The 25,132-nt window shown below is 31.5% G+C and overlaps 3 protein-coding genes and 1 pseudogene across 4 annotated transcripts; 3 read left to right on the top strand and 1 right to left on the bottom strand.

The window, feature by feature from the left end:
* Window positions 1-1,041: 1,041 nt before the first annotated feature.
* LOC123192372 (vesicle-associated membrane protein 727-like) lies at window positions 1,042-6,006 on the top strand. The gene is made up of 6 exons (XM_044604904.1): window positions 1,042-1,434; window positions 1,538-1,740; window positions 2,040-2,238; window positions 2,324-2,444; window positions 5,436-5,498; window positions 5,586-6,006. Exons 2-6 carry the CDS (start codon window positions 1,551-1,553, stop codon window positions 5,727-5,729), a joined length of 717 nt encoding a protein of 238 aa, XP_044460839.1. The 5' UTR covers window positions 1,042-1,434; window positions 1,538-1,550; the 3' UTR covers window positions 5,730-6,006.
* A 5,203-nt stretch (window positions 6,007-11,209) lies between these two features.
* LOC123192757 lies at window positions 11,210-13,666 on the top strand. Its single transcript, XM_044605403.1, has 3 exons — window positions 11,210-12,020; window positions 12,649-12,803; window positions 13,113-13,666. The coding sequence occupies exons 1-3, from the start codon at window positions 11,345-11,347 to the stop codon at window positions 13,353-13,355; spliced, it is 1,074 nt and encodes a 357-aa protein (XP_044461338.1). The 5' UTR covers window positions 11,210-11,344; the 3' UTR covers window positions 13,356-13,666.
* A 3,422-nt stretch (window positions 13,667-17,088) lies between these two features.
* LOC123193162 lies at window positions 17,089-18,898 on the top strand (annotated as a pseudogene).
* Window positions 18,899-22,693: 3,795 nt separating this feature from the next.
* On the bottom strand, window positions 22,694-24,533 carry LOC123193638 (hornerin-like). Of its 2 annotated transcripts, none has more exons than XM_044606698.1 (2): window positions 24,278-24,533; window positions 22,694-23,226 (listed from the first exon to the last, which is right to left on the bottom strand). In XM_044606698.1, exons 1-2 carry the CDS (start codon window positions 24,414-24,416, stop codon window positions 22,916-22,918), a joined length of 450 nt encoding a protein of 149 aa, XP_044462633.1. In that variant the 5' UTR covers window positions 24,417-24,533; the 3' UTR covers window positions 22,694-22,915. The 2 variants fall into 2 exon arrangements, with proteins under 2 accessions (XP_044462633.1, XP_044462632.1); XM_044606697.1 differs by having other exon boundaries at window positions 22,694-23,289; window positions 24,278-24,468.
* Between the last annotated feature and the right edge of the window lie 599 nt (window positions 24,534-25,132).

Genomic DNA, 25,132 nt, shown 5'->3' with positions numbered 1-25,132 from the left:
AAATCCAGTGCAACCTGTTGTACCCATAGGTGGTAGTGTTATGGCCCATCAATTGGTGGGTTTTATAGACACAACAGTAAATCGTGTTAGGTTAAATCCAATGCAACCTATTGTACTCATAGGTTGTAGTGTTATGGCCCATCAATTGGTGCGTTTTGTAAGCCTCGTCGGCTTGCACATTTAGCAAGAATTAGGGCAAACCCTAGGGTCCTTTGGTCATGCCTCCGTAGCCTCCTAATTGATTAGTCGTATATTTTAATTTTTGAATTTTTATTGTTTTTTTGTGGATCATGTTGAATTAGACTTAAGGCTTTTGGCACAGCCCATAACGCTTGCGGGTTAAGTATAACCTATAATTTTGTGGACCATCTCCATAAGTCATACCAAAATTGAGAAAGCAGAATTGTGCTATTAACCGGTCTGACTCTTCGACATGTTTGGATAAACATAAGATTTAGGCCAAAGGTTTATTTTTCATTCAAGTTTAGGTGTGTTTTTAAAGTAACATTTGTAAAGTTTAAAAAATCAAAAATCTTACTTATCTGTTTAAAAACTTAGTTAGAGTTGAAGGTAAAATCGTTATTTAATAAAAAAATTTAAAAAACTAAAATTTTGTTACGTTTACTCCTCTTTATTTGAAAATCTCATAATTTTCTTCTAACTGAAGTTTTATTTAAAAAGCAATATTTTTCTTCTAAAGTTTGCAAATCGTCATTGGAAACGACTATCTCCGACCATATTAGCTCTTAGTAGAAAGAGGTAAACTAGAAGGGAGAGCCAATGCAGTCAGAGATGATAAACTTCGCCATCTCTGACAACAATTTGTAAACTTTAAGGGGGGTAAATTTGATTTTTTAAATTTTAAATGAAGAAAAATTATGAAATTTTTAAACTAAAAAAAGATAAAAATAATAGAATTTTAGTTTTTTAAATTTTTTTATTAAATAATAATTTTATTTTTAATTATAACTAAGATTTTTGATTTTTTAAATCATATAAGTGTAATTTTGGAAACACACCCAAACTCAGATGAAAATCGGCGTTTGGCCTAAGATTTATTTACTGAGGGCTGCATGATAAGGCCTACTCTAAGTTGTTTTGGTTAATGTTCATGAGCAAAAAGCCGAATTTATTCAATTCCATGTAATTTCACTCTCGGTTACTTCAAAGAGAGGCGACTACAACTATGGACAATTTCATTGAAGTCCAAGCCTTATATTTCCTATCACCATCTCTCAACAAACACAACAACACGTCAGCGATTCCGTTCCACGCTGTTAAATTCGGTTGGACCACGTCTGTAATTCAATCCCCGATCGAACCCCTTTAAACACGAAGCAATAGCGCAACGCACTTTACATTCCAAACTCTTTCAAATTCTCTCCATTTCTGGGTTCAATTAACTTTACTCACTTTAGATTCGCAAATCCTCCGGTTAGATCGACTACTGTTCTTACGATTTTCTCTTTTATTTTTATTTTTTTTTAAATGTTGTTGCATTTCCTTTGTGGGTTTTTAATTTTTGATGTGTTTGTAGATTCAATTGAGAGATGAGTCAGAAGGGTTTGATATACAGCTTTGTTGCTAAGGGGACTGTGGTTTTAGCAGAACACACATCGTACTCGGGAAATTTCAGTACCATAGGCGTTCAATGTTTGCAGAGATTACCTTCTAATAGCAGCAAGTATACGTATGCGTGCGATGGCTACACTTTTAACTTCTTGCTTGACTCTGGATTTGGTATTTCCTTCTTTTAAATAAAGTAGATTTTTAAGGGTAATTTCATTGAAATAGGAGGTTTGGTCCAATGACAGGCAGCGAGTCAAGAGTCTGTAATCTTTCATAAGTTTTAGAGTTTTGATAAGTTCTATAAACTTGAAGTAAAGTTTGTGGTTAAAGTCTACGGATTTATGCCTGTAATTTGGCTGAACTCTCGAGAAGGTTGATGTGATTTTTTTCTAGATTTCATTGGAGTTTTTACCTTTGACGTCGGAAATTGTGTTGTTGAAGATGTTTTGTTTGTTGGGTATTTGGTGCAGTATTTCTTCTTGTTGCTGATGAGTCGGTTGGGAGGAGTGTGCCTTTTGTGTTTCTTGAGCGAGTGAAGGATGATTTTAATCAGCGTTATGGTGCTAGTATTCAGAATGAGGGTTCTCATCCACTTGATGATGATGACGAGGATGATGACTTGTTTGAAGACCGATTTAGCATTGCATACAATCTTGACAGAGAATTCGGGTTTGTATATGCTTTGATTACATCGAGGTGTGGAGTTTTCTATTACAATATTATATTAGTTTGTAAATTCTGCCATAATTTGTAGGCCAATTCTTAAGGAGCACATGCAATATTGTATGACCCACCCAGAAGAGATAAGCAAGCTTTCGAAATTAAAGGCACAAATAACTGAGGTCAAGGGGATCATGATGGACAATATCGAGAAGGTAAGTTTTTCTCTCTTGAAGACTGATTTAGGCAATTGAAATGTTTATGTTTAATGAATAAAATGGAAAGATCCCTTTATCATTTTGGGTATCATATAGATTATAATTATGCTATTTGCTTTTGATTTTCGAAGCTTAACTGAGGTATGGGTTATTTTGGTGGCGTTCAAATACTTGTGTGGATATATTTATATTATTAGAAGTAGAAATGACAGATTGCAATGGAGATGGATACTATTTAATGAATTTTACCTAGATATATCAAAAATTTGGGAAGAGAGCTTGTCTATGTGGCTAGTGTGCATGTTTTTGGACACAATACTTTATCTAAGTTACCTGACCTGAGTTTTACCTTCTCATCAGAAGTGAACATTCTCATGTTTAAGTAAACTAATGTTGATGGTTGAATTTGGTTTAGAATCTTAGGTTTAGTTGTTAATAGTAATATTTGAGTTGTTGAAGCACTAGCTTGTTCTTGGCTTCACTCAGGAATTTTGTGGTATTAGTAAGGGCTGATAATGGGCCTCAATTATTTGAAGGTGGTAAAAAAAAGATGAAATTGCAGTCTTTAAAACAAATTGTGGGATGTATTAGGTGTTGCTCCCATGATCTGTGGTCTATTTTTCTTAAATGACAATATTATTCTATATGGGAAGTTGGTGGAATTTAAGGCACTATCAAGGTGTTTGCTATTTCTTTTATTGCTGTTTTTCATTTTAAATTATGTAGATTCATAGCTTGGAGAATGGAGATGACAACGACTATTGGAAAACAACGTTGTTTTAAGACTTTGACTCTTGTAATTTTCATTAATGACCTTGAAAATAGAGAGACAATGAATCCTGGAAATATGAACCCTTAAAGATTGTAGAGCAAATGAAAATAAATAAAAGTTGGAGACAGTGAAAATGAAAGCCTAGTTGTAGGAGCATAAAATAAAATTAAAAATGACACGTCAACAAGTCACACAAAAGTGTGATATATGAGAGAGAAAACAATTTTTTCCTTCAAGGGCCCAACTATTAAAGACTCACTTTGGATAGAGAAAGGGGGAAGGAGTATTTAAGAGATGTTTCGAAAAAGTTCTCTTAGCTCTGTGGAAGATTTTTTATTTCTTTGCTCAAAATTTTCATAACTTTCTTGTCAACCAAAATACATTTAAATTACTTCAAAAGTAAGAAAATCAAATGAAAATCTTCTTGTCCTGGATATAGTAGCTCACAAAGCCATTTGGAAAAAAGTTCTTTGAACGATCCTCATGACAAAGTTTAGCACAAAATGAAATATCTATACATAAAAATGAAAATCTGAGAAGATTTTTATATGATTTTTTTAGTTTTGAGGTAATTTGTTGGGTATTTTTTGCCAAGAAAGTTATAGAAATCTAGAAAAGGATCAGAAATAGGGAAAAGTTCTAGAGAATTTTTTTGAGAAAATATTTCTCCTCTCTCATTAATTACCCCTTGCCCCTTTTTATCTATCCTAAACGTGATTTTATAGTGCAAAAAATAAAAAATTGTTTCCCTCTTTTCCAAGTACATTGCACTTATTGTGTGATCTGCTAACATGGTTATGTATTTATTTATTTATTTAATTTATTCTGTGCTCCTACACTAATATTACACTATTGTCTTTAGGATTCACTCATTAAGGTCCAGGCGTGAAATTTATAAGAGATGTATATCCTATATGAAGAAGTTTCAAATATTTATTCATTTGTTACTTTAAGATTGTGTTTATATATTTGCTTCTGTGAAGTGTGATTAATCTGTGAAAGTGTTAGATGAGGGATATGCTCACATTAGGTGTTGCAAAAGTTTTAAATGAAGCCAATAATAGATAATTATATACATTATTGGAATTAGCATTGAATGTTCTTTAATCATGATCTCATGTTTTTTAAATTATATATTAACTTTTACTTATCTATGTGTACTAATCATGTTTGACACATTTGTCTAATAGTCTCAAAACCATAATAAGAGTATATATTATGGGCATAATGTGAAAAATGGTGGGAACATGAAAATTGAAGATTTGGTGGAAGTAATAAGGAGATGAAAGATGTAAATATATAAATTATTTGAAAAACCATCATTGCAAGAATTTACATCTTTATGAATATAAGCCTTTGTGAGCCTATAAAAGGAAGTCTTACCATCATCATCATCATTTCTAAACGCATAATGAAAAACACACCTTAGAAGTTATTTATGATCGCAGCTCATGATTCATTCTTGTGTATAAAAATGATGGTGATAAAGCCTCCTTGTTTATAGCTTTATTAAAGCTTAAATTTATATTGGTGTATAAAGTGGATCTCTACGAAAAAGAAAGTGGATTACACAAGATGGAGTTGATATATGAATGTAATGCATGAGTGAAGATGCTTGTTGAAGAAGAATGATTTTCAATTCCATTCTTGAGTCAGTTCTAGAGTGATCTAGTTTCTTAAAATCATTTCCTTTGGCTTATCATCTAATAATCAAGGCAAATCTGATGGTAGGTACATGAAATTCTACCCATAAAGTATGAACACTCTGAGATAGGAAGGAGAATTCTTTATAACCAAATGGGAGATGATGTTTTAAACTGGACTGAAATATTGCAGACTTTGGTGTTGAAATCTAAAAACATTTCTAGAATCGGTGTTGAAAAAACAATGATCTAGATGTGTCAAAGGTTTATTATTCATTAGAAAGCCTTGTAAGCTCACTTCTCCTAAAAGATTTCTTGTTGTGGTCGAAGTTATAAGCCCTCAGAGATAACTTCAAGAAGCTATTATAGATGTTAATATTAAACTCTTTTTCTTTAGGGGAGCTTGGTCTTTCCTGAAGATTCTGTATTATAAATAGGACAAGGTTTTGAGCTTACGATGAAGTAGGTTGCTCTACCTCACATCATTTTTATCTATTGTCAAGCAGGCAAATCCATGAGCTTTCTGCTGCTGTTCTTAAACCGATAAAAAATTTTGTTTTCCTTTCTGAGCAGGTTTTGGATCGTGGGGAAAGGATTGAGCTACTAGTGGACAAAACAGAAAATTTACAGTTCCAGGTGCGTATTTTGTTCTCCTTGGTCTTACATGCATGAAAGGGATTTGGAGGAGGTTCATGACTGAAACGATTCTTATCTTTATTTTAGGCGGACAGCTTCCAGAGACATGGCCGGCAACTGCGGCGAAAAATGTGGCTGCAGAATCTCCGAATGAAACTGATGTTAGGAGGTGGAATTCTTATCCTGATCCTCATACTTTGGTTTATTGCCTGTGGAGGATTCAAGTGTTGATGAGGCAAAGCAAAACTTAGCCTTGATATCATTATCTGATTCCTCGTTCCGTGTATATAAAAAAATAAAATAAAAAATGAAAAATACTGGTGGTTTGTATATGGCCACTGGTCCTAGTACTGTAGAATCCAACTATCTGTGTGTACCACCTGATGGTTTTGTTAAGACTGTAGAGGATATGGTCTCTTAGAATTTGCAACACTTTTTTGCTCATTTGAGAACATGGCTGTATTGACTTGTTAATATTTCTGTAGCTTATTGTGGTTCTTTGTTAGTATTATTATTTTTGAGGTGGGGATGGAGAAACTTGTAATCTCAAAGTAAGGGAAAAGGATTGCATCTGTTTCTTATGTTGAAAGCCACATGAAGAACAAAATCTGACCCAGACCCAAGTAGATGGTGTATTAAATATATAATTAATATCTTATTTTAAATTGGATATATAAAAATAAAAAAAGAGAGAACTTAATAAAAATAACCAAAATTAATGAAGACTTAAATGGATCTGATCATAACCAGTAGATAACAATCAAGTAATCCTTCAACCCAAAGTTTATAGCTCATTGAAATCATGTCCAAAATTTAAACATCTTGACAAGCAACACATGAGTAGGCAATTCAGATTATACAATTTTTGAAATGAAAAACCACAATTATAATTTCATCAAAAAGCAAACTCTTCAAGATTTTACAATACAATATTTTCATATAACAAAATGTTAACTTTCTTCTAAATAAAATGTTATCGATAAAAACATAATTTTCTCTCATTTAAATTCAAGTCGTAGATTAAAGGAGTTTGAAATATATTTTTCCCTCCCAATAATACATAAATGTTCATTAAATGATGCAAAAAAATATATAATTTTTACTTGTTTTTGGATTATAAATTAAATAGTCAAATATTATTAGAGTAATATTATATGTATTTATTTTGTAGACACAAATATATATAAAATTATATGTGTCATTATATGATTGAGTGTTATTTTATTTTTTATTCGAAATCACCCAATCGTATGATAATATATATAAGTGTGTATACATTTGTGTACTCAAAGTAGGTACACATAATTTTATTGATATTATTATTATAATTGACAATTAGATGATTCACATAAACTATATTTTATTTTATTTTTTACTCTCATTTTAGAATTATTAAATCATATATTATCTGTATGAATAAATTTATAAAATTTATTTTTATATATAATTTTACTCCTAATTAATTATTCCAACAATCTTGAATAAACAAACTCTACTAAACTGGCAAATAACTTAATATAGTAATATGTGATTAACTAAACTAAACAATATTTATATAAAATACATTTGTGGAATTACTTATTTAATATATATTAAATAACCAATTATGATATATTTATGATTGTGAATAATTTAGTTATGAATTATAATTGTATTTTCATATTTTAATTTTTTAAGTAATATTTTTTTAGAATTACTTAATTATTAAATTTAATTATTTTTTATATTTCTAATATAAAAAGTAAAATATTTGATATAATAAACATTTAAAAACAAATAATCAACCTTTTAAATTTATTTGTCATTTGATTATGATTATTCATAAATTATATAAAATAAACAAAAATAAATTATAATATAATTAATTATTATTATATGCAATTTTCATAATTATAATTCAATAATTATAAGTTGTGTTAAATGAACACATATTTTGATCGATTTTTTTTATTTTTAGAATATATTATATATATATTTTTTTAAATTGTAGAAAACCAATTTATTAATTAGATGAAAAAGTAAGTAAAAAGATAAACATAATTTAAAATTGCATTTGCTAATTATATAATAAAATAAAAAATACTATTTTTTTTTTTGTTAAAGAGATAATCTGGCTTGAATTGATATGATAGATAAACTTTAAAGTACAATGATCGAACCTATAATCATTGTACCGAATAAGTTAAGATTTGATAAACATAATAGAAACTTAAACTCAAACTTTTTATTTAAAAGTTATAGTATTTCACTAATTTTACTAATCTCTGAAATCAAAAAATATTATTTTAATTATGGTAAAAAGACTTATTCCACCTAAGGTTTAGTTTATTGTTAAACTCCCACCTACTAAATTTTAAAAATTTAAAAACTTTTCTGTCAATAGTTAAAATTAACAAAATTTATTAATATTAAAATATAATTATTATTTATCAAATAATATTTAAAAAATAAAATTTTAATCCGTTTGTACTATTTTGTACTGTACTATTTCATATTCATTCGTATGAAAGCTTTGTATGTTAAAAGTGGCATCTGCCGACAACTCCAGTCTGACGTTGCTCCACGGAAAATATGAGCTCAAATGGGACTTTTGCCAAAGTTTTCCTCGCCCGCCACGTGCACACCTGCAAACAAGTGGCAATGAAAGTCATGAACAAGGAAAAGGTGATTAAAGTCGGCATGATGGAGCAAGTCAAGCGAAAGATTTGGTCTTGTGGCGCCGGAAGTCTTCGGAAAAAGGATGGATTATTGCATACAAATCAACAGGATGGATTATCGAAAGTCGCCAGAAGTCAAGCAAGCTTTCTCGGAACATTTGAAACAGGATGGATTATTGCAAACAACTTACAGCACGGCAGCCTATGTGGCGCCGGAAGTCATTGGAAAAAAAGGATACGACCGAGCTAAGGCGGATATTTGGTCTTAATGGGATTATTTTATATGTTCTTCTTACAGGATTTTTGCCATTTCAGGAGGATAATATTATGGCCATGTATCTAAAATCTATAGATGAGATTTCAAATGTTCGTCGTGATTTTCTTTTGAAGTGAGGAGATTGATCACAAAGCCTCTCGATCCAAATCCAAATACAAGAATTTCCATCTCAAAAATCATGGAATCATCCTGGTTCAAGAAGTCCATGCCAAAGACCATCAAATCCAACAACAAACAATAGCAAGATTTTGAATATGATGATCTCAGGAGTCACAAAGAGCATCATGGTCAGTCTCGGAAAGAAAAGGTAGTCGAAGCAGAGAAAGAAGAGCTTCAAAAAATGTGTTACCTTTTAAGTTAACTCTATTAAAAAGAAAATGTAATTTTTCAAAATTTAAGTAATAAAAAAATTATTAATTTTTAAAAATAAGATAAAAAATGAGATAAATTTTTTATTTTATTTTAATATTATTAATTAAATGATAATTACACCTTTAATATTAATAGATTTTATTAAATTTAACAATTGATAAAATGAGTATTTAGATTTTTTAAATAAATAAATACATAATAATATTTATATATATCATCATATAATTGTATATTATTTTATTTTTATTCAAAATTATTTAATTATATAATAATATATATTTATATATTCAAAACCGATGCTACTAGTTTTGTTGGTAATATGTTCGTCACCCCCGTATGAAGAAGAAATTAAATGCGGCCTACTCTTTCGGCTCTAACGGACAAATAAAAACTAACCACAGTCGTTAGCAAGAATAACAATTTCCTTTGATACCAAGATTTATGGGAAGTTTCAAAAGACCCAAAAAGTTGACAAAATCACTTCTGTTTTTACTATACTTTCCTCAACTTAATAATTTAATTTATATTTATATAATAAAATATTAATTATATATAAATGTTATTGGGTAATATTATATATATAATTCGATATGATAAAATTTGATTAGATGATTTTTAAATAAGAAAAAAAGATAAAAATCATATCACGTGATCATAATTTATCATCTCAGTTTATATAAATAATTAGAAAATAGATAATTTTCCATCCAAATTTTGTTGAAATGATAAATATATACCTATAATAGATAACAAACCTACATACTCACCTAAAGTTTATTATGTTAAGACACACTTACATATTTTTTGTTAGGGTTGAAAGATAAATTTGTCATTTTATCAATAATATTAAAATAATTAAAATTTTATCTCATTTTCCCCTTTAGTTTGAAAAACTAACATTTTCTTCTTAAATTAAGTTTTAAAAAATTCACTTTTTCCCCTGAAATCTAACCATTTTCTCTAGCGATGATCAAACAACAACGTAAGAGTCTTCGTCTGGAGATCATCCTCTGGACAATGATCATCGCCCAAGTGTGATGGCCATCGTTTAGATTTGGACTATGCTTCGTCATCCAATTTTTGGATGACGGAGTGTCGTCAATTCTAAACAATGGAAAGTCATCTATTCTAGACAATGCTTCGTCTTCCAAACTGGACGACTCTCTGTCATCTAGATCTGAATGACGCTTGTCATTTAACCTCCAACCACGTTGATTGCCGATGGCCAAAGGGAGGAGTGAAAAAAAATTTGGGATTTGGGGGGGTGGGGGAGAGAAGTCACTTTTCAAAGTTCAGGTATGAGGGTTAAATGTTAATTTTTAAAATCTGAGGAGAAAAATAAGATAAAATTATATATTTTTGTTAAATAATGGTTTTATCCTTGTATTTAACAAAAAAAATTAACGACAGTTTAAGAATAAATAAATGTTTGAGTTTATTATCTATCATAGATATATTTTTGAGATTGAGCTAAAACTTGGATGAAAAATAATCTTTTACCCTAAATAAATTAATAAGATTTGTTTATACGTAAACTTTTATTCAATGTTACCAAAACTAGTAGTGAAAAAGCATTATCTTATCTCGCAATTAATAAAAAAGTTTCAAGAAAGATATTTTCTCTTCCACAAGTTTTGAAGTATGGGAATAGAAAACATTAATTGCTCGATATTAAATAAATATTTTTTATTAGGATAATATTATATATATAAATAAATTTTGTTAATTTATTCATATAATTTTATATAATAACATGTGATTAAGTAATTTTAAAATATAAAAAAAATAAACGGTTATATTATCCAATTATATATTACCGCTTCAGTTGATATAAATAAATTAGTAAAATTATTTATACACATAATTTTATTCTTTTTATTATCAAAGAATCATCCTCTACGATAAAGTGTAATAATAATTCTATCATTTTGAAACTACTACAATATCGTCACTTTTGTGTTTATAGTATCATCGTCCACAATAAAGTATAGTTATACTTATACCATGTTCAAAGTTTCTCCAAATTTGTCATAAACCCATGTTGTATAAGAAAAAATAAACCAAAATTTACAATTAGAGTGTGTTTGGTTTAAATTTATTATCGAAATTATAAGATTACTTTATAAGTAGATTATCTGAAGGAGTATTGAGTATAAATTATTATTATATTTAATAAAATTTATAAATATAAATAATTATTGTATTTGATTAGAATTAATAAAATAATATTAGTATATTATTTTATTTAAATTTGTGTAGATTTAATTATTTAAAAAAAAAATTTATGTGATTTATAATATTAATTAAAAATAAAATAATTTTTATTTTAAAAAGAATTGCGAAATGCAAACCCCTTTTTAAGTCCTTTCCATCAGCCCTTCTCTTTTTATCTGTGTCCTTTACAAACTGAACCCGCTGTCTCACTTTCTTCATCTTCCTTTTTCTGTTAGTTAAGACTAGCCCCATCTTCCCACCTTGTCCCTTCTTCTTTTCTTCCATTACACTCTTCAATATTTACTCCACCAGTCCACCACATCCTCATGGGAAACAACTGTTGTACTTCTGGCTCTAAGAAATTAACTCCGACCCGGGAAATGGAGTTCGATTCCAACACTCGCTCCAAGAAGAAATTACTTCCCACTCCAGAAACGGTGCCCTTCGACTCCATCAAGATCAAGCCGCCGTCTCCGCCCTCTAACACAGCCCCCATGGTCAAGTTGTACGGCTCCCCCACCAGTTCTATCACCGCTTATGCTCGTTTTGCACTTCTCTACAAGTCTGTTTCTCCTCAGTTTATTGCTTCTAATATGGAAACCACTGTGCAAATCTGCGCCGGTTTTGACTCTGCCACTGGAGATAGGGAAACGTTACTACGTTTCGTGGAGAGTAGGTTTCCCCAACCTCCATTGACGGAGGTCACGGTGATACGAGATGATTACCGGGAGAAGGTTTATGATGACGTGACGTCGCCGGTTATCGTGAGGGTGGTGGTGCTGCAGCACAAGAGTGTGAGGTGGCACTTGGAGAGGATGGTGAGGTGGGCGAAGGATCTGGCGCAGCGCGGCGGGAAGAAGGCGGTGGATCCGGCGGTGGGGAGTCCAAAAATGGAGATGAAGAAGTTCGGCAATAGCTACTCGCAGCTGCTAGACTTCTTGTTGGAACACGCCCAAATGGAGGAGAGAGTTGTGTTTCCGCTGCTGGAAATGGCTGATCGAGGTAACGACCACTGTTTAATCATGCACCGCTTTGTACTGTATCAAATTAGGTAAAAATCGTAATCATTATTTTACTAAATTTAGAGATTTCATACTTATTAGTAAATCAAGATAGATATCAGTTTTTATTAATAATAAAAATAAACTTTGAACATATACAAATTATATAAATGTAAATTCACCCAGCCGCTTCCAAAGGGTTGCTTGAGCAGCAAAGGACGGAGTCGGGCATAGTTTTAAATCCTCTTTTATGAAATTTTAGAATTAAATTCTTAATTTATTTAATGAAATGATTAAATCCCAGAAAAAAGATCCAATTCGAATGAGATTTCTCAAAAAAGAAATCACTCAATTAGATTATCGTCCCAATTTGTTTAAGTAGTATTAATCTGATAATAAAAATTGATTAAAATTTAATTAATGTTTCATCTCAATTAATTTAGATCACTGTATCTTACATGAGACAATGACTTTAATCCTTTATACAGGCCTAAATATGAAATTGACAGTATAACTTCAATCTGATTGTTCATGTTATTATGATATAATTATGAAGAAAACATTCCTTAAGTTTTACTTTAATTCTCAAATGAGCAATGTATGTAATGCTGACAATGAAATTTGTGCAGGACTTTGCAAGGCTGTAAATGAAGAACATGCAAAACACCTTCCCATAATGAATGGAATCAAAGAAGACATCAAATCCATTGGAGTTTTAGATTCCGGAACCCTGATTTATCAAGAAGCTCTTTACAACCTTTCCACTCGCCTCAAATCCCTGCTGGTATATTTTGGTTCCAATTGAATTTTTCTAGTATGATGTTATACATTATGAAAAGTATCGTCTTCTGATGTGGGGTAGTGTTACATGTGCAATAATGAATGAGAAAACTTACCCTTATTGTTGCACTTGCACCATTGAAAAAGAAAGGAATAGATAACGTAGGCCATGTTAAAGTTTTATTCAATATGCTTTAAATAGCATTGATTTGCTGCTACGCTTTAATCATAGTTGGATTGACAAGTCAAGATTCAAAGCTTGATAATTAAATTTTGTGATTGTTGTTGTGGGTCTGAATGTGTGTGTGAATAGGGGCATTGTAAAGAGCACTTTGAGGAGGAAGAAAGGGATTTACTGCCATTGGTACAAGCCACTGAGCTGAGCAAAGAGCAACAGAAGAAAATTCTGGTTCAGTGTGTGAATACAATGCAGGGGACTCACTCACATTTGTTTAAAGTTTTCCTTGAAGGACTTCTCCCTCAGGAAGCTATGCTGTATCTCGATTTGATCACCGATGCAGTTGCCAAGAACCAACTGTCTCCATCTTACTTATGATTGATCGATGGAGTATTTAGATTTAGCGTGAATGAACTTTGTTGTGTTAATACTGGGGTTTAGGGTTTAACTAGAAATGTAAAACTTGCACCATTAATGGTTTACAGATTACAAGAGTTCATCAATATTATATATGGATGGAAGCTGAATGATTTTCTGGAATTGAAGAGAGAAAGCTTATATATATAATTTGCAGGGCATGTTATGAGTATTTTGTAATAGAAGACAGAAAAAATGTGTAAGAGAATATTTGTTAGGTACAAAGAAAGTGGTATTTTATGATGAATAAAGATTGGTGGTGGAATTTTTCATATTAAGGTTTGTAATAATTACTTTATTTATTTTATATGGAGAAAATTGTAAATTTTTTTACATGATTTTGCTTATTGAGTTGATTAAATATTTTGGTGAAAAATGGCATAATCAATGTCTAAACCAAGTGAATAAATTGAACTTATCTTACACGTGAAATTTATAATTCTCACCGAAAATATTTTAGTTTTGTTGGGATTTAAAATAGGCTAAAAGACTAGTTCCCACTCAAGGGTTGATGTAATTCCAAATTTACATCTGTTGGCTTTAAAAAATTTAAAGTTTTACTCGTAAATCAAATTTTGTTAAAATTTTTAGTTAGATATAAGAGTAAAATCATTATTTTTATAATAATATTAAAAAATATTTAATTTGTTACATTTTCTTCTAAGTTTTAAAAATTAATAATTTCATTTCCACCTAAAACTTTTTAATTTTAAAAAGTTATATTTTTCTCTCAGACCTTGGATTTTTTTTTCATTTCTCTAGTCATCGACAATCTCCTCTTTTCACCCTAAACCATCATCATTACTGTTGCCATCTCTTTACCTCTCAAGTAAGATCTTTTCATTGTTCGACCATAAAACTCATCGTCCAAATGAATTTTGTTTGGATTCATCGAACGCATCATTATCTAGACAAAAAGTTTCTGAGATCTCTTCAACATTTAAACTGAATGAATAAATTGAACCTGATTTGCTCGCGAAATTTTTAATTCTCAGTCAAAATATTTTAGTTTTGTTGGGATTTAAAATAATACAATATTCAAATCCACAAATAAAAGAAATACTAAATAAAAATAACATACAAATATTTCGTTCAACTCTCGTACAAATCTAATAAAAAATATAAAGGAAAAACTTTTTTACAAATTTTTGACGAAATTTGGACAAAATTTATTATGAAAAATCAAATAACAAGTTTCAACCCAGAAAATAAAAAGCATGCAAATTAATTGTAATATTAAGCTTTATATCTTTCACAATATAAGTGTTTTAAGGTTTGCTATCTCAAATTTGAAGTATTTTCAAAACTAAAAATCAAGATACATTGTTAGTTTTATAAATTTGACAATTTATAATTCAATAAAATTATGTATTTTTATTTTGAGTACACAAATAGATATATATATATATATATATATATATATATATATATATATATATATATATATATATATATATATATTATGTGTGTTATTAAATGATTAAATGAATTTAAATTAAGGATAAAGTAACAATCAATCATATGATGACACGTCATATATATACTCATTTATATATTTATAAATGAAAGCATATAACAAGGGCTAAATTTGAGTTAAGCTTGAGCTTAAGCTTTAAAAGTGTTCAACTTGTTAAATTCATGATTTTAAAGAATTCTATATAAAACAACATCATTTTGATTAATATATATTAAAAACAATATTATTTTAGTAATAAGTTGAGCTCAAAACTCAATTCAAATTCAATTCTATATAAATCGAACCAAGTTTAAGCTCGTTAAAATAATTGAGAAAGGTCATTTTGTTTGGAAATGTTTAGGTTCTATTGTATAATATACTAAAGACCAAAGAACTATTTCCCACCCAAGGTATAGTGAAATCCAACTCCCACCCTCCAACTTTTAAAAATTCAAACATCCACCCACAACCAAACTTTCATTAAAAATTTCAGTTAAGATTAGGGGTAAAACTGTTATTTACTATAAAATTAAAGTTTTATCATATTTTTCTCTCACATATTTAAAAACTTATGTTTTCCCTCAACCCAAAGTTTAAAAAGTGACAAAACCCCTTAAGGTTTGTTCCTCTTCCTTCGATGTTGATTTCTCCTTCCTCAACTATCAACCATCCTCCCTTCCCCCCTTATCTCTCCTCTGGTCTCTCTCCCTTGCCTCTCCGATCGTCTTCGATTGGAGACGAAGATGACATGTTGTCTTCGTCTCTTAGACAAAGACAACGAGTTTTTGTTAGAGAGACGAAGATGATTTCGTCTTTGTCTCTAGCTAAAGGCGATTGGAGAGGCAAGAGAGAGAGACTGAAGGAGAGATAAAAAGGGAAGGGAAGACGACCGACAATTAGAAAAGGATAAATTGACGTCGGAAGAAGAGGAAAAAATCCTATGGGAGTTTTTGCCACTTTTCAAAGTTTGGGTTGGGGGAAAAATATAAGTTTTTAAATATGAGAGAAAAAAATGTGATAAAACTTTAATTTTTTAGTAAATAACAGTTTTACCTCTAACCTTAAATGAAATTTTTAATGAAAGTTTGGTTGAGGGTGGGTGTTTAGATTTTTAAAGTTACAGGGTGGGAGTTGCATTTGACTTAAAGGTGTCGATGGACCCGGCCGGGCTGGCTCAGGGTCGCCCCATCGGGCTAATGGTTTAGGTCGAGCTCGAAGCCCAAACAGTAATGGGCTTTCGGGCTGAGCCGACCTATTACTATATAAAGGCCCAAGGCCCGACCCATATAAAAATAGGTCGTAAATGGTTGGGCCGGTCTGGGCTTTAAATGGGTTGATCCGACTCATTTAATCAATATTTTAAAAAAATTATTTAAAATTTTTAAACACAAATTATTTTTCAATTATTAAAACTGAGGACAGTACTCAAAATATTTTATTTATAATCTTTCACTTATGACGAAGGAATACCGTAGTTACATGATGAAAAATATTATAAATTGTAATATAATATAAATAAATTAATTTACATATGTATAAATTATAAAACATAAATAAATATATACTATGATAATATTCAAATAAATTGAATTCATTTGATACTTGATCCATTTGTAATGATAAAATAAAAATAAAAATAAAATTATAAACATAAAGAATTATTATTTGTAAATTCAAATATTTTTATAAAGAGAATTGATGAGAAAAAAATTAGATTGAAAATATAATAAAATAATTAAGATGGATAGATTTGTAAATGAAAATGAAAATGAAGAAAAAATGAATAGGTTTATATAAAAAAAATAAATTAATTAAATTTTTTTAAAAAAAAATTAAGGCTAGGCAGAAGCCTTGTGCCGCAAGGCAGAAGGATACAAGGCAGAATTAAGAAAAAAAGATTATTTTAAAATGGTGTTAGGCTAGGTCGGGGCAACTCATAGGGGTAATATTAAAGCCCGAGGCTCGATCCAATAGGTCCATGGGCTTAACCCAGTATGCTACAGTATCAACCCAAGTTTTCTCATGGTGTACTTTTTTTTTGTATTTTATATCAAATCTCTATTCGATCCGATTCAATTAACGTGTCTAATTTCATTATACCTTGGGTGGGACATAGTTCTTTGACCTTTAGTATATCACACAAAGAACCTGAACTTTTCCAAACAAATAACCTTTCTCCTTTATGAGGGGAATCAGAATGGAGCCTCCAAAGCACAGATGACCGAGGCAGTTTGAGTAATGGGATCGGAAACAGCTCGCTTTGTCCAAGAATGGGCAATAAAGCCTTGCATTATGGGCATCGACGAAGCCGGCCGTGGCCCTGTTTTAGGTCATTTCCTGTTTGAATTCATGCATTTACTTACTTCTTCCTTTAATTCTAATTTCTGAAAACGTTTTATTTGTTTCAGGTCCTATTGTCTACGGATGCTTGTATTGTGCTCGCTCCTATCAGAAGACTCTTTCCATTTTTAACTTTGCAGGTTTTACTCTACAACTTTTTTTTTTATCTTCAACTTTTCTATTATTTTTTTATAAAGGCACTGTTTTGTATGCATGAAGTGGAGGATATAATTAGGTTTAATGAATGTCAGATTTATGTTCTTTCTATGACCTTTCTTAAAACTATGACATTTTTCTTTTCTTTTGTGTTTCTGTTTGTTACTTATTTGGCCAATTTTCAAGCTTAAGTTATTTTCATAGTATGATTAATGGGATGTGGCTTTTGTTGCAACATGTGAGTTTTAACAGGAAACTAATACGTTAATCTTTCATTTTAATTTATTTGATTTATCAAAACTAGTTATAGTGTTCAAATGAGTTGAATGTTACCTACTTTTTACCTGTCAGTTTCTTAATTTCTTCTCTTGCTGGAAACTTGTTTTAATAATGTCTTCAGAATATATGCCTTTTCTTTTTGCTTGATATTTGTTAGAGTAAAAGAGCTGTGCACTATTGCCCAAGAGGTTTTACTTTTTCACTTTGCATTCTTCGCTAAGCCAAGGTTAGGTTTTTTTATGTCTTGTGTTGTATGTGATGCTGCATACTGATTGCATAACTTGATGCAAGCACAACCTATGTGCCTGAGATAAGCTAAAATTGCTTTAGAATATCTAATATTAGTTTAAAACATGTCTGTCTTACCTTGAGAGGCATAGTTGGTGGATGCTAGGTGGTGCCACAACTTGTAGCGTAGAAGTGACAATTGCAAGCTGCTTTAAAGCTTTTTGTTTAACTGCCTGCAGATTCAAAGACATAAAGGAAGATAAGAGGGAAAAATTATTTGAGGAATTGAACGTTAATGAATGAATTGGATGGGTTGTGGATGTTATAGATCCTAGGGAGATTTCAGCTAAGATGCTCAATAAGTTTTTACTGTTAATGATTAAAGAAACTTCTGGCTTTCTATCTCTTCTATTTCTCATTTGATTTCCCCTTGTTTCTTGTTGACAGAAACAAGATAAACCTGAATGAGATATCACATGACTCTGCAATTGGCTTGATCACAAGGGTGCTAAACATGGTTGTTCTTTTAACTGAGGTGATTTTTATGAAATACAATGTTCTCTTAATGACTCTTTTAACTCATAGCTCTAAGCTGGTAATGCCATTGTAAGAGAGGAATAATTCTACTTGCTTTTTAATTTTAGGTTTATTTGGATACAGGAGGAGACGCGGAGAAGTACTGAATGAAACTATTTGAAAGATTTCCTAACATCAAATTTTTTGTTACAAAGAAAGCCGATAGTCTCTATCCAGTTGTTAGTGGTGCAAGCATAGGTGAAAAATGCTTGATTCTCATAATTGTATTCTGTCTAAATGTTTGAAAGGATTATTCTAATATGGCAGATATGATTTTTTTGTGTTCAAATCCCGTAACCATGGCCTGGTTGGAAGATCACTAACACTTTGTATTTGGATTTCCATCTTTGGTCTATTTTAGTTGGGGTCCCTTCTTATTCCAAAGACACTGTTGAAGTCTTGTGATCAGTCCTTGTTCAACATTACTAATAATCTTTTATGGCAAAATTTCTTGTAGAATTTGGCATAACTGTGTGTGTGCTTGTTATATCATCTATTTTCTTGTGCTCTAAGCAGCGTAAAAATGTGGTTTCCCTTGCTTTAGTTAGAGTGTTTGCTTGTTGGTTTTTTTTTTTTTTAACTGATTCACTTCATGCATTGCAATACTTCAGTAATGCTTTGTGGATAAAATGACACCAATTATTGCCAGAAACATAAGTAGGCATCTTACAATTCTACTGTTTAGAGCACTTGTTCCTCTCCAAAGTCATATGTGGCATGGAGAAATATGGGTTGTAATTAGATACCTTAGAAATTTTGTAAAGCCATAGAAATTACTGTAAAGCTTTTATGGTTGCAATCAAAGATCACTACTACAGTCTTGTTTTTTTTTTTTTTTGAGAAATTAAGAAATTTTACAAAACAAAATAAAGTACAAGAGTACGAGGGACATACCCCAAACAAATGTCACATAAATCTCATAATAAAAGCAAAATGAGCACGCAAGCTCTCAAAACAAATGAAGCAAAAGTCAGAAAAGACAGAATGAGCACGTAGGCTCTAAAGAAAAATAACTGGGTAGTTGCCACATAGCTCAAAACTGTGGCGAGATCTCATACCTCCGTTTCAAGTCAACAATCTTAGCACGCACCACCTCACAAATACCAAAAACAATTTCATGGTAATGTCAGCAATGTTGAAGAAACATACGATTATTCCTCTCATATCATAGATAGTATATAATGGCAAACATGGATAATCGGGAAAGAAGATGTCAAAAGTCTCTCTGAGATGCAAAGATGCCCAATGAATTAGGAAGAACCATGAAAAACTTGACTAAGCCATAAGAGTCCTAACTTTGATTTTCCTCCAGAGTTAGAGAAATTCTAGATAAAGAAAAGATGATCATAAGTCTCTATTGTGATTCGCATAGAACACAGTTGGTAGAATGTAGAAGACCATGAGCCTGAAGTCAATCCATGGTATGCAAACGACCCAAAGTGGCAAGCTAGAGGATGAACGAGTGGCAAGGAATATGTCCTGGGAACCAAAGCAAATGGTGCATAGAGTTGACATTTTTTTGGGTCCATAACATGTTTCATGCAGAATCGATTGAAAACTTGTCGGAAGAGTGACCTTTTCAAATAAGGTAATTGGAAACGTCAATTCTTAGATGAATGGTGACTGAGTCTTAGATATGCTGAAGCACCAAGGTACCTGATGGGAAAGCCTATATCCTGGATGACATCTAACACCTTGGCATCTTAAGTTAGACCAGTAGCTGATAGCAACTTGAAAGATAACAAATCACACATACAACACTACGGTATCCAGTAGTCAAGTCATAGTATCCCGACTGTCCCCAATGCAGTTGACAATAAGTCCTGCACACAAATCCCTGTTAATAAGAATTTTCCTCCATGCCCACAAAGCCTGGAAGGTAACCCTGATATGCTAGAAAAATCGACTTCTAAAAAGGACCTTGTGGACCCAAAATGACCAAATGGAAGTATGATCTATGAAAAACCTCTAAACATGCTTCAAGATTGTTGTCTTATTCCAATCTTTAATCCTGTTTATTCTCAACCCTCCCTCTCTCAAAGGGTAACATACTAATGCCCAAGGTACCTTAGATCTCGAAAGTGAGAGCGAAATCTCTCTAGAGAAAGACTCGCAATAAATCCTCAATCCTCATCATAGTAGTTGTAGAAAGAATAAATATGGAAGACCAGTATGCTTGTATGAAGAACAACACTGACTTAATCAAGTATAGTCGACAAACATAAGTGAAACTGATGTCCTTAGTTTGATCCTAGCCAGAATCTGCTTAATCAAAGGTTGATAGTCAGAATGCCTAAGTTGAGTGGTCACCAAAGATATCTCAAATACCATATAGGTAGGACACCCAATTGGAAGCCCAGAATAAACTCCATCTGTACTTGAACCTCTACACTAACCCTTGACAGAAAAAGATGACTCTTATCCAAGTTAGTAACCAAGTCTGAAACTCTGGCAAACTCATCCAGAGAAGACTGAGTTGTCATGCATGGTACTAAATATCATGACAAAATATCATCAAATCATCAGCAAAACATAGGTGAATGATACATGTCTAGCAACATGGCCAATGGTACTAAAAACCGAGAACCTGAGTAATCTCTCGCAAGATATTGCCCAAGCCCTCCATGGCCAAAAAAAAGAGGTATGGCAACAAAAGATCTCCCCACCTAATTCCCTTGGATGAAGGAAAAAACCTATGCAACTCTCCATTCAGTGCAAATGAAAAATGTGGTGTGGCTATGCACTTTTCAATCCATTAAACCATCTTAACTAGAATGCCCATTGTCCGTAACGCCAATAGCATCAAATCCCAACTCATTGTGTCAAAGACCTTACGAATGTCAACCTTCAAACAATTACAGTCTATTGATCTCTCTTTAATGTGTCTTCGGGTTAATTTTATACATATTCATCTTTGTGTAGTTTGATAAGGACTAAATGCTAACTATTATATCACCAGTGACGAAAACTATCTGTTTCAGAATGCGAAGTCTTCTAGAGTTGGCTTGCTTGTGGAAGTCCAAAATAGGAAAAAAAGGCCATAAAGAAAACAAGATTCTCGAAAATGAGTGAACATTTATTCCTTGATGCTAATCATCCAAGGTAGTATGCTTAAACTAATGAAGGTCATCAGCCCATTGTCTTGCCAGTTGAAATGAATCTTATCCTGTGTGAATTTTCTCTTGTCATGGGTGCTTTCCATGTCCTATTTACTTGCTTTTTCATCATTCTTAATTCAGGCAGTACATTTCTCTTGCCCTGGACATCCTAAAATGTAGCAATCCAATCTTGAAACTCAAATTCTGCCGTTGGTCCCTAATTTTTTTGAACTTTTTCTGCATATAATATTCACTTTGGTTGTTTTAAAATTCAGAACATGGTTGTTGTTTTATGCTCCATTACTGATGGATGTTAACAGCAGTTATGTGTATTAAGTGCAATTAGCTCCATTGCATTTTCCACTCTTTGTTCTCTCCATATCTTTACATCGATTCACTTCATAAGAATATCAACGAGATGCTTTTGCAATTTTTAATTTGTCTCTGTGCGTTTCTTTAGGGAATCTGATAAAACGGATGGAGATGCTTCCAACAGTAGCGGTGGCAAGTGACAACTGAAATTAAGCAATGTTGATTTCACCTCATCCAAGAGGAAAGTGAAGATATTGAATCAAATGGTAAAGGACGGTGCAAGTTTTCTGAGACACGCAAACTTGAGCAACTAACTCATTTCTTAATAGAGGTTGATTATTATTTGTTGAAAAATCTTTGCTTTTCTTCTTTAATCTTCTTCCTAGGCTAAAAATTAGTAAATGATCAATAATACCTTCATTTAATCTCTTATTAATGAAGATGGCAAAGACTGTAGATTAGTAGACTGGCTTTTTAACTACTCTCGTGCAGTAGAATTGACATTTTGACTGGATGATATAAGTAGAACATATCCACCTATCAGAGATATTTATTGAGGTAGTGGAACAGGGGAATAAGTCCAAAAAGTTCTACTAATAACTTCAAAAATAAAGGGAAAATGTGCAGAACTTGCCTAGTTCTATATTCACCCTATTCGTGAATCCACTTAAAATCAAATTCATGTTAATTATAATTTGAGTCAAGATCTCTGTTATGATTGTCTATTATTGTTGGAGTTGATTTATATTCCTGCCAGTTTTTTGTTCCTTGCTCTCTCTTAACACCTGTGCACACCATATTCACAAGGCATTAATATGGATTTGCGTGGTCATGAAATAAGCTTGAACATAATCTCCACAAGTTGAAAGCATATTTATTTTGCATCAAACATTTTTTGCATCGTGATAATACAAAGTGCTACATCAGAACATTTAGAAAAGAGAATACACACACACACACACACATTAATCTGGAAATTTTACATCAAAGGAAACACATTCACAGTTTCTATGTACATATATTATGCAAAAAATATAAACACTCTTGCATTTGAACGAACACAATGGCTAGTTTTTCTATCCACTATGTAAATGTACAAACCAGGCAATGACAGTCAAGATCAAGGTGAGAAATCCAGTGGAATTCTGGTTGCGGCTCCCAGCATTGTGGTGTGTGTTTGGGTGGTGGTTACTTGCCGCTCCCCCTGCATATATGGGGATGACAGTGGTGCCGCCTTGTACATAAGGTGTTCCAGAACCACCATTGCTCCCATGTTCACCAGAGCCAGATGATCCAGCCCCAGCATGTTCTCCAAAACCATTGCTATGGCCATATTTGCTGCTTTCTACAATACCACTTTCAGCATAGTGATCAATATTAGCTTTTCCTGTGCCATGAACATGTTCAGCAGGTACATGTTTATTACCCTGATCAATATCCTCTAAAGAATCTGTAAATAGAATTATTGTTGAAAGTTAGCATCACTATCTAGAACAAATAGAGAAACATTTATTATGCTGCCTTCTTGTTGTCCCCTAAATGTTTGATGGCTACTGTCTCTCAATCGGTCAATTGATGTAGACTTGAAAACTATTGTTTGAGCTGTTACTTACCAGACTGGTTGTGGATTTAATAGAAATGGCAAATGGTATTATATTGAGATTCTATTTTGATATGTGCATGTCGTTGTCTATCAGTTTAAGCATTAATTTTTTGTATTTAATGATGACTTGACATCAAAAAGAAAGGAGGGGGAATAAGATAAGTGACTGAGAGGAGAGTAAAAATGGTGATGAATTTTCAACTTCTCAACAATAAAATTTGGGGTGAAATTTGATTCATATTCCAAAATATATTGTCAATGTTGACTTTACAGCAGTTAATTATATTCCAAGCTTAATTATTATATTGAAAGTGAAGTGAAATTTGCTCTACTAGGAGGAATTATTCTTGTGGGAGACAAGAATCTGATATAGCTGTTCTCATATATGCAATAATTGAAGAAAGTGGCATATCCTATCAGAATTCAAGAACAACAATGAAAAAGTTTGCTTCATTTTCAACCTAGAAGCATCTGTCAATAGCTTCCTCTTTTGTTCTTCAAATTCATTCTTTAATGCCTTAGATAACTACAAAATCAAAGTTCATTTACATGAAAGGGTTCAGTTAATTGTATACCAATATTAATTGTTCTATCCTCAAGTTACATCTATTGGCTGCTGCTTCTGAATTTTTCATGTAAAATTTCTAAAAATATGAACTATGTGTGTGCATGAATCACAGAAATTTCAGCCAAATTCATCAGCTTTATAACTATGTGTTTCTGACACTAAAACAAAGCCTCAATTAAACAACTCAACAACCCAGCAACCCATTAACAAACAAAAAGATGTCTTCTCTTAAAAAAATAAGGCTAGAGCTAGGAATTTATAAATTACCTGAAGAAAAAGCCTTCATGTGAAGATGAAGAGCAGAGGAAGCTGTTGCAAACATGTAAAGATACAGGAAAAACATAATCAGCAACAAACAAATCTTTTTACTTCCCATTTGGCTGCTTCTTCTTCTTCTTCTTCCCATGCATGCTAATAAAAAGAGCTGGACCTTTCACACCTTTATATATACTGCTTATTAGTTGCCACATTCATTGTCTTTCTGTTTGAATAAAGCAAAAGTAGGGGAGGATAATCTTCACTTATCTTCAAAAACCGACTTATCCAATAAAAGAAGACATACTGATAAACAGGAATCAATTTCATGGACACGGTTTCTACTTTGCCGAGGTTTACAGGTTGTTTCCAAATGTCCTCTTGGGCCACAGACGCGAACTACTTTGATTCCTCTTTTGCTTTTTCTTCTTCACTGTATTCATATTTTATAATGAAATTATGCAACACAAAATCCCCACGACAAGAATGGCTACACAAGTTATTAATATTTTGGTCTTTTCATACTTTTTTATACACATATTATATGTACAAATAATAAATACAATTTTATATATAAACAATGACATATTACTATTTGATTGATATTATTTTATCTTTAATTTAAAATTACTCTATGTATAGTTTTATTACATAAGCATATACATGAAGAAAATACTGGTTATAATATTTGAGTAATATTATGTATATCCATTTTAAATACATAAATAAATATATATTTATATGTGTCATTATATGAATACGTGTTATTTTATTATTAATTTAAAATTACTTAATTATATTATTATATATATTAAATATATATCTATTTCCATACTTAAAGTGAGAAACATAGTTTTATAAGTAATG

Source organism: Mangifera indica, chromosome 12 (genome assembly GCF_011075055.1).
Source record: "Mangifera indica cultivar Alphonso chromosome 12, CATAS_Mindica_2.1, whole genome shotgun sequence".
NCBI lineage: Eukaryota > Viridiplantae > Streptophyta > Magnoliopsida > Sapindales > Anacardiaceae > Mangifera > Mangifera indica.
This window is presented reverse-complemented; position numbering and strand designations above follow the sequence as displayed.

What these genes read in the sequence shown, in the direction of transcription:
- LOC123192372 (XM_044604904.1), top strand. Translation starts at nt 1,551, where the DNA reads ATGAGTCAGAAGGGTTTGATATACAGCTTTGTTGCTAAGGGGACTGTG. An exon ending in CTTGCTTGACTCTGGATTTG is followed by an intron (nt 1,741 to 2,039) that starts GTATTTCCTTCT and finishes TATTTGGTGCAG; the next exon opens with TATTTCTTCTTGTTGCTGAT. An exon ending in AATCTTGACAGAGAATTCGG is followed by an intron (nt 2,239 to 2,323) that starts GTTTGTATATGC and finishes CATAATTTGTAG; the next exon opens with GCCAATTCTTAAGGAGCACA.
- LOC123193638 (XM_044606697.1), bottom strand. Translation starts at nt 24,416, where the DNA reads ATGGGAAGAAGAAGAAGAAGAAGCAGCCAAATGGGAAGTAAAAAGATT. An exon ending in CATGAAGGCTTTTTCTTCAG is followed by an intron (nt 23,290 to 24,277) that starts GTAATTTATAAA and finishes TTCTATTTACAG; the next exon opens with ATTCTTTAGAGGATATTGAT.
- LOC123192757 (XM_044605403.1), top strand. Translation starts at nt 11,345, where the DNA reads ATGGGAAACAACTGTTGTACTTCTGGCTCTAAGAAATTAACTCCGACC. An exon ending in GCTGGAAATGGCTGATCGAG is followed by an intron (nt 12,021 to 12,648) that starts GTAACGACCACT and finishes AAATTTGTGCAG; the next exon opens with GACTTTGCAAGGCTGTAAAT. An exon ending in CTCGCCTCAAATCCCTGCTG is followed by an intron (nt 12,804 to 13,112) that starts GTATATTTTGGT and finishes GTGTGTGAATAG; the next exon opens with GGGCATTGTAAAGAGCACTT.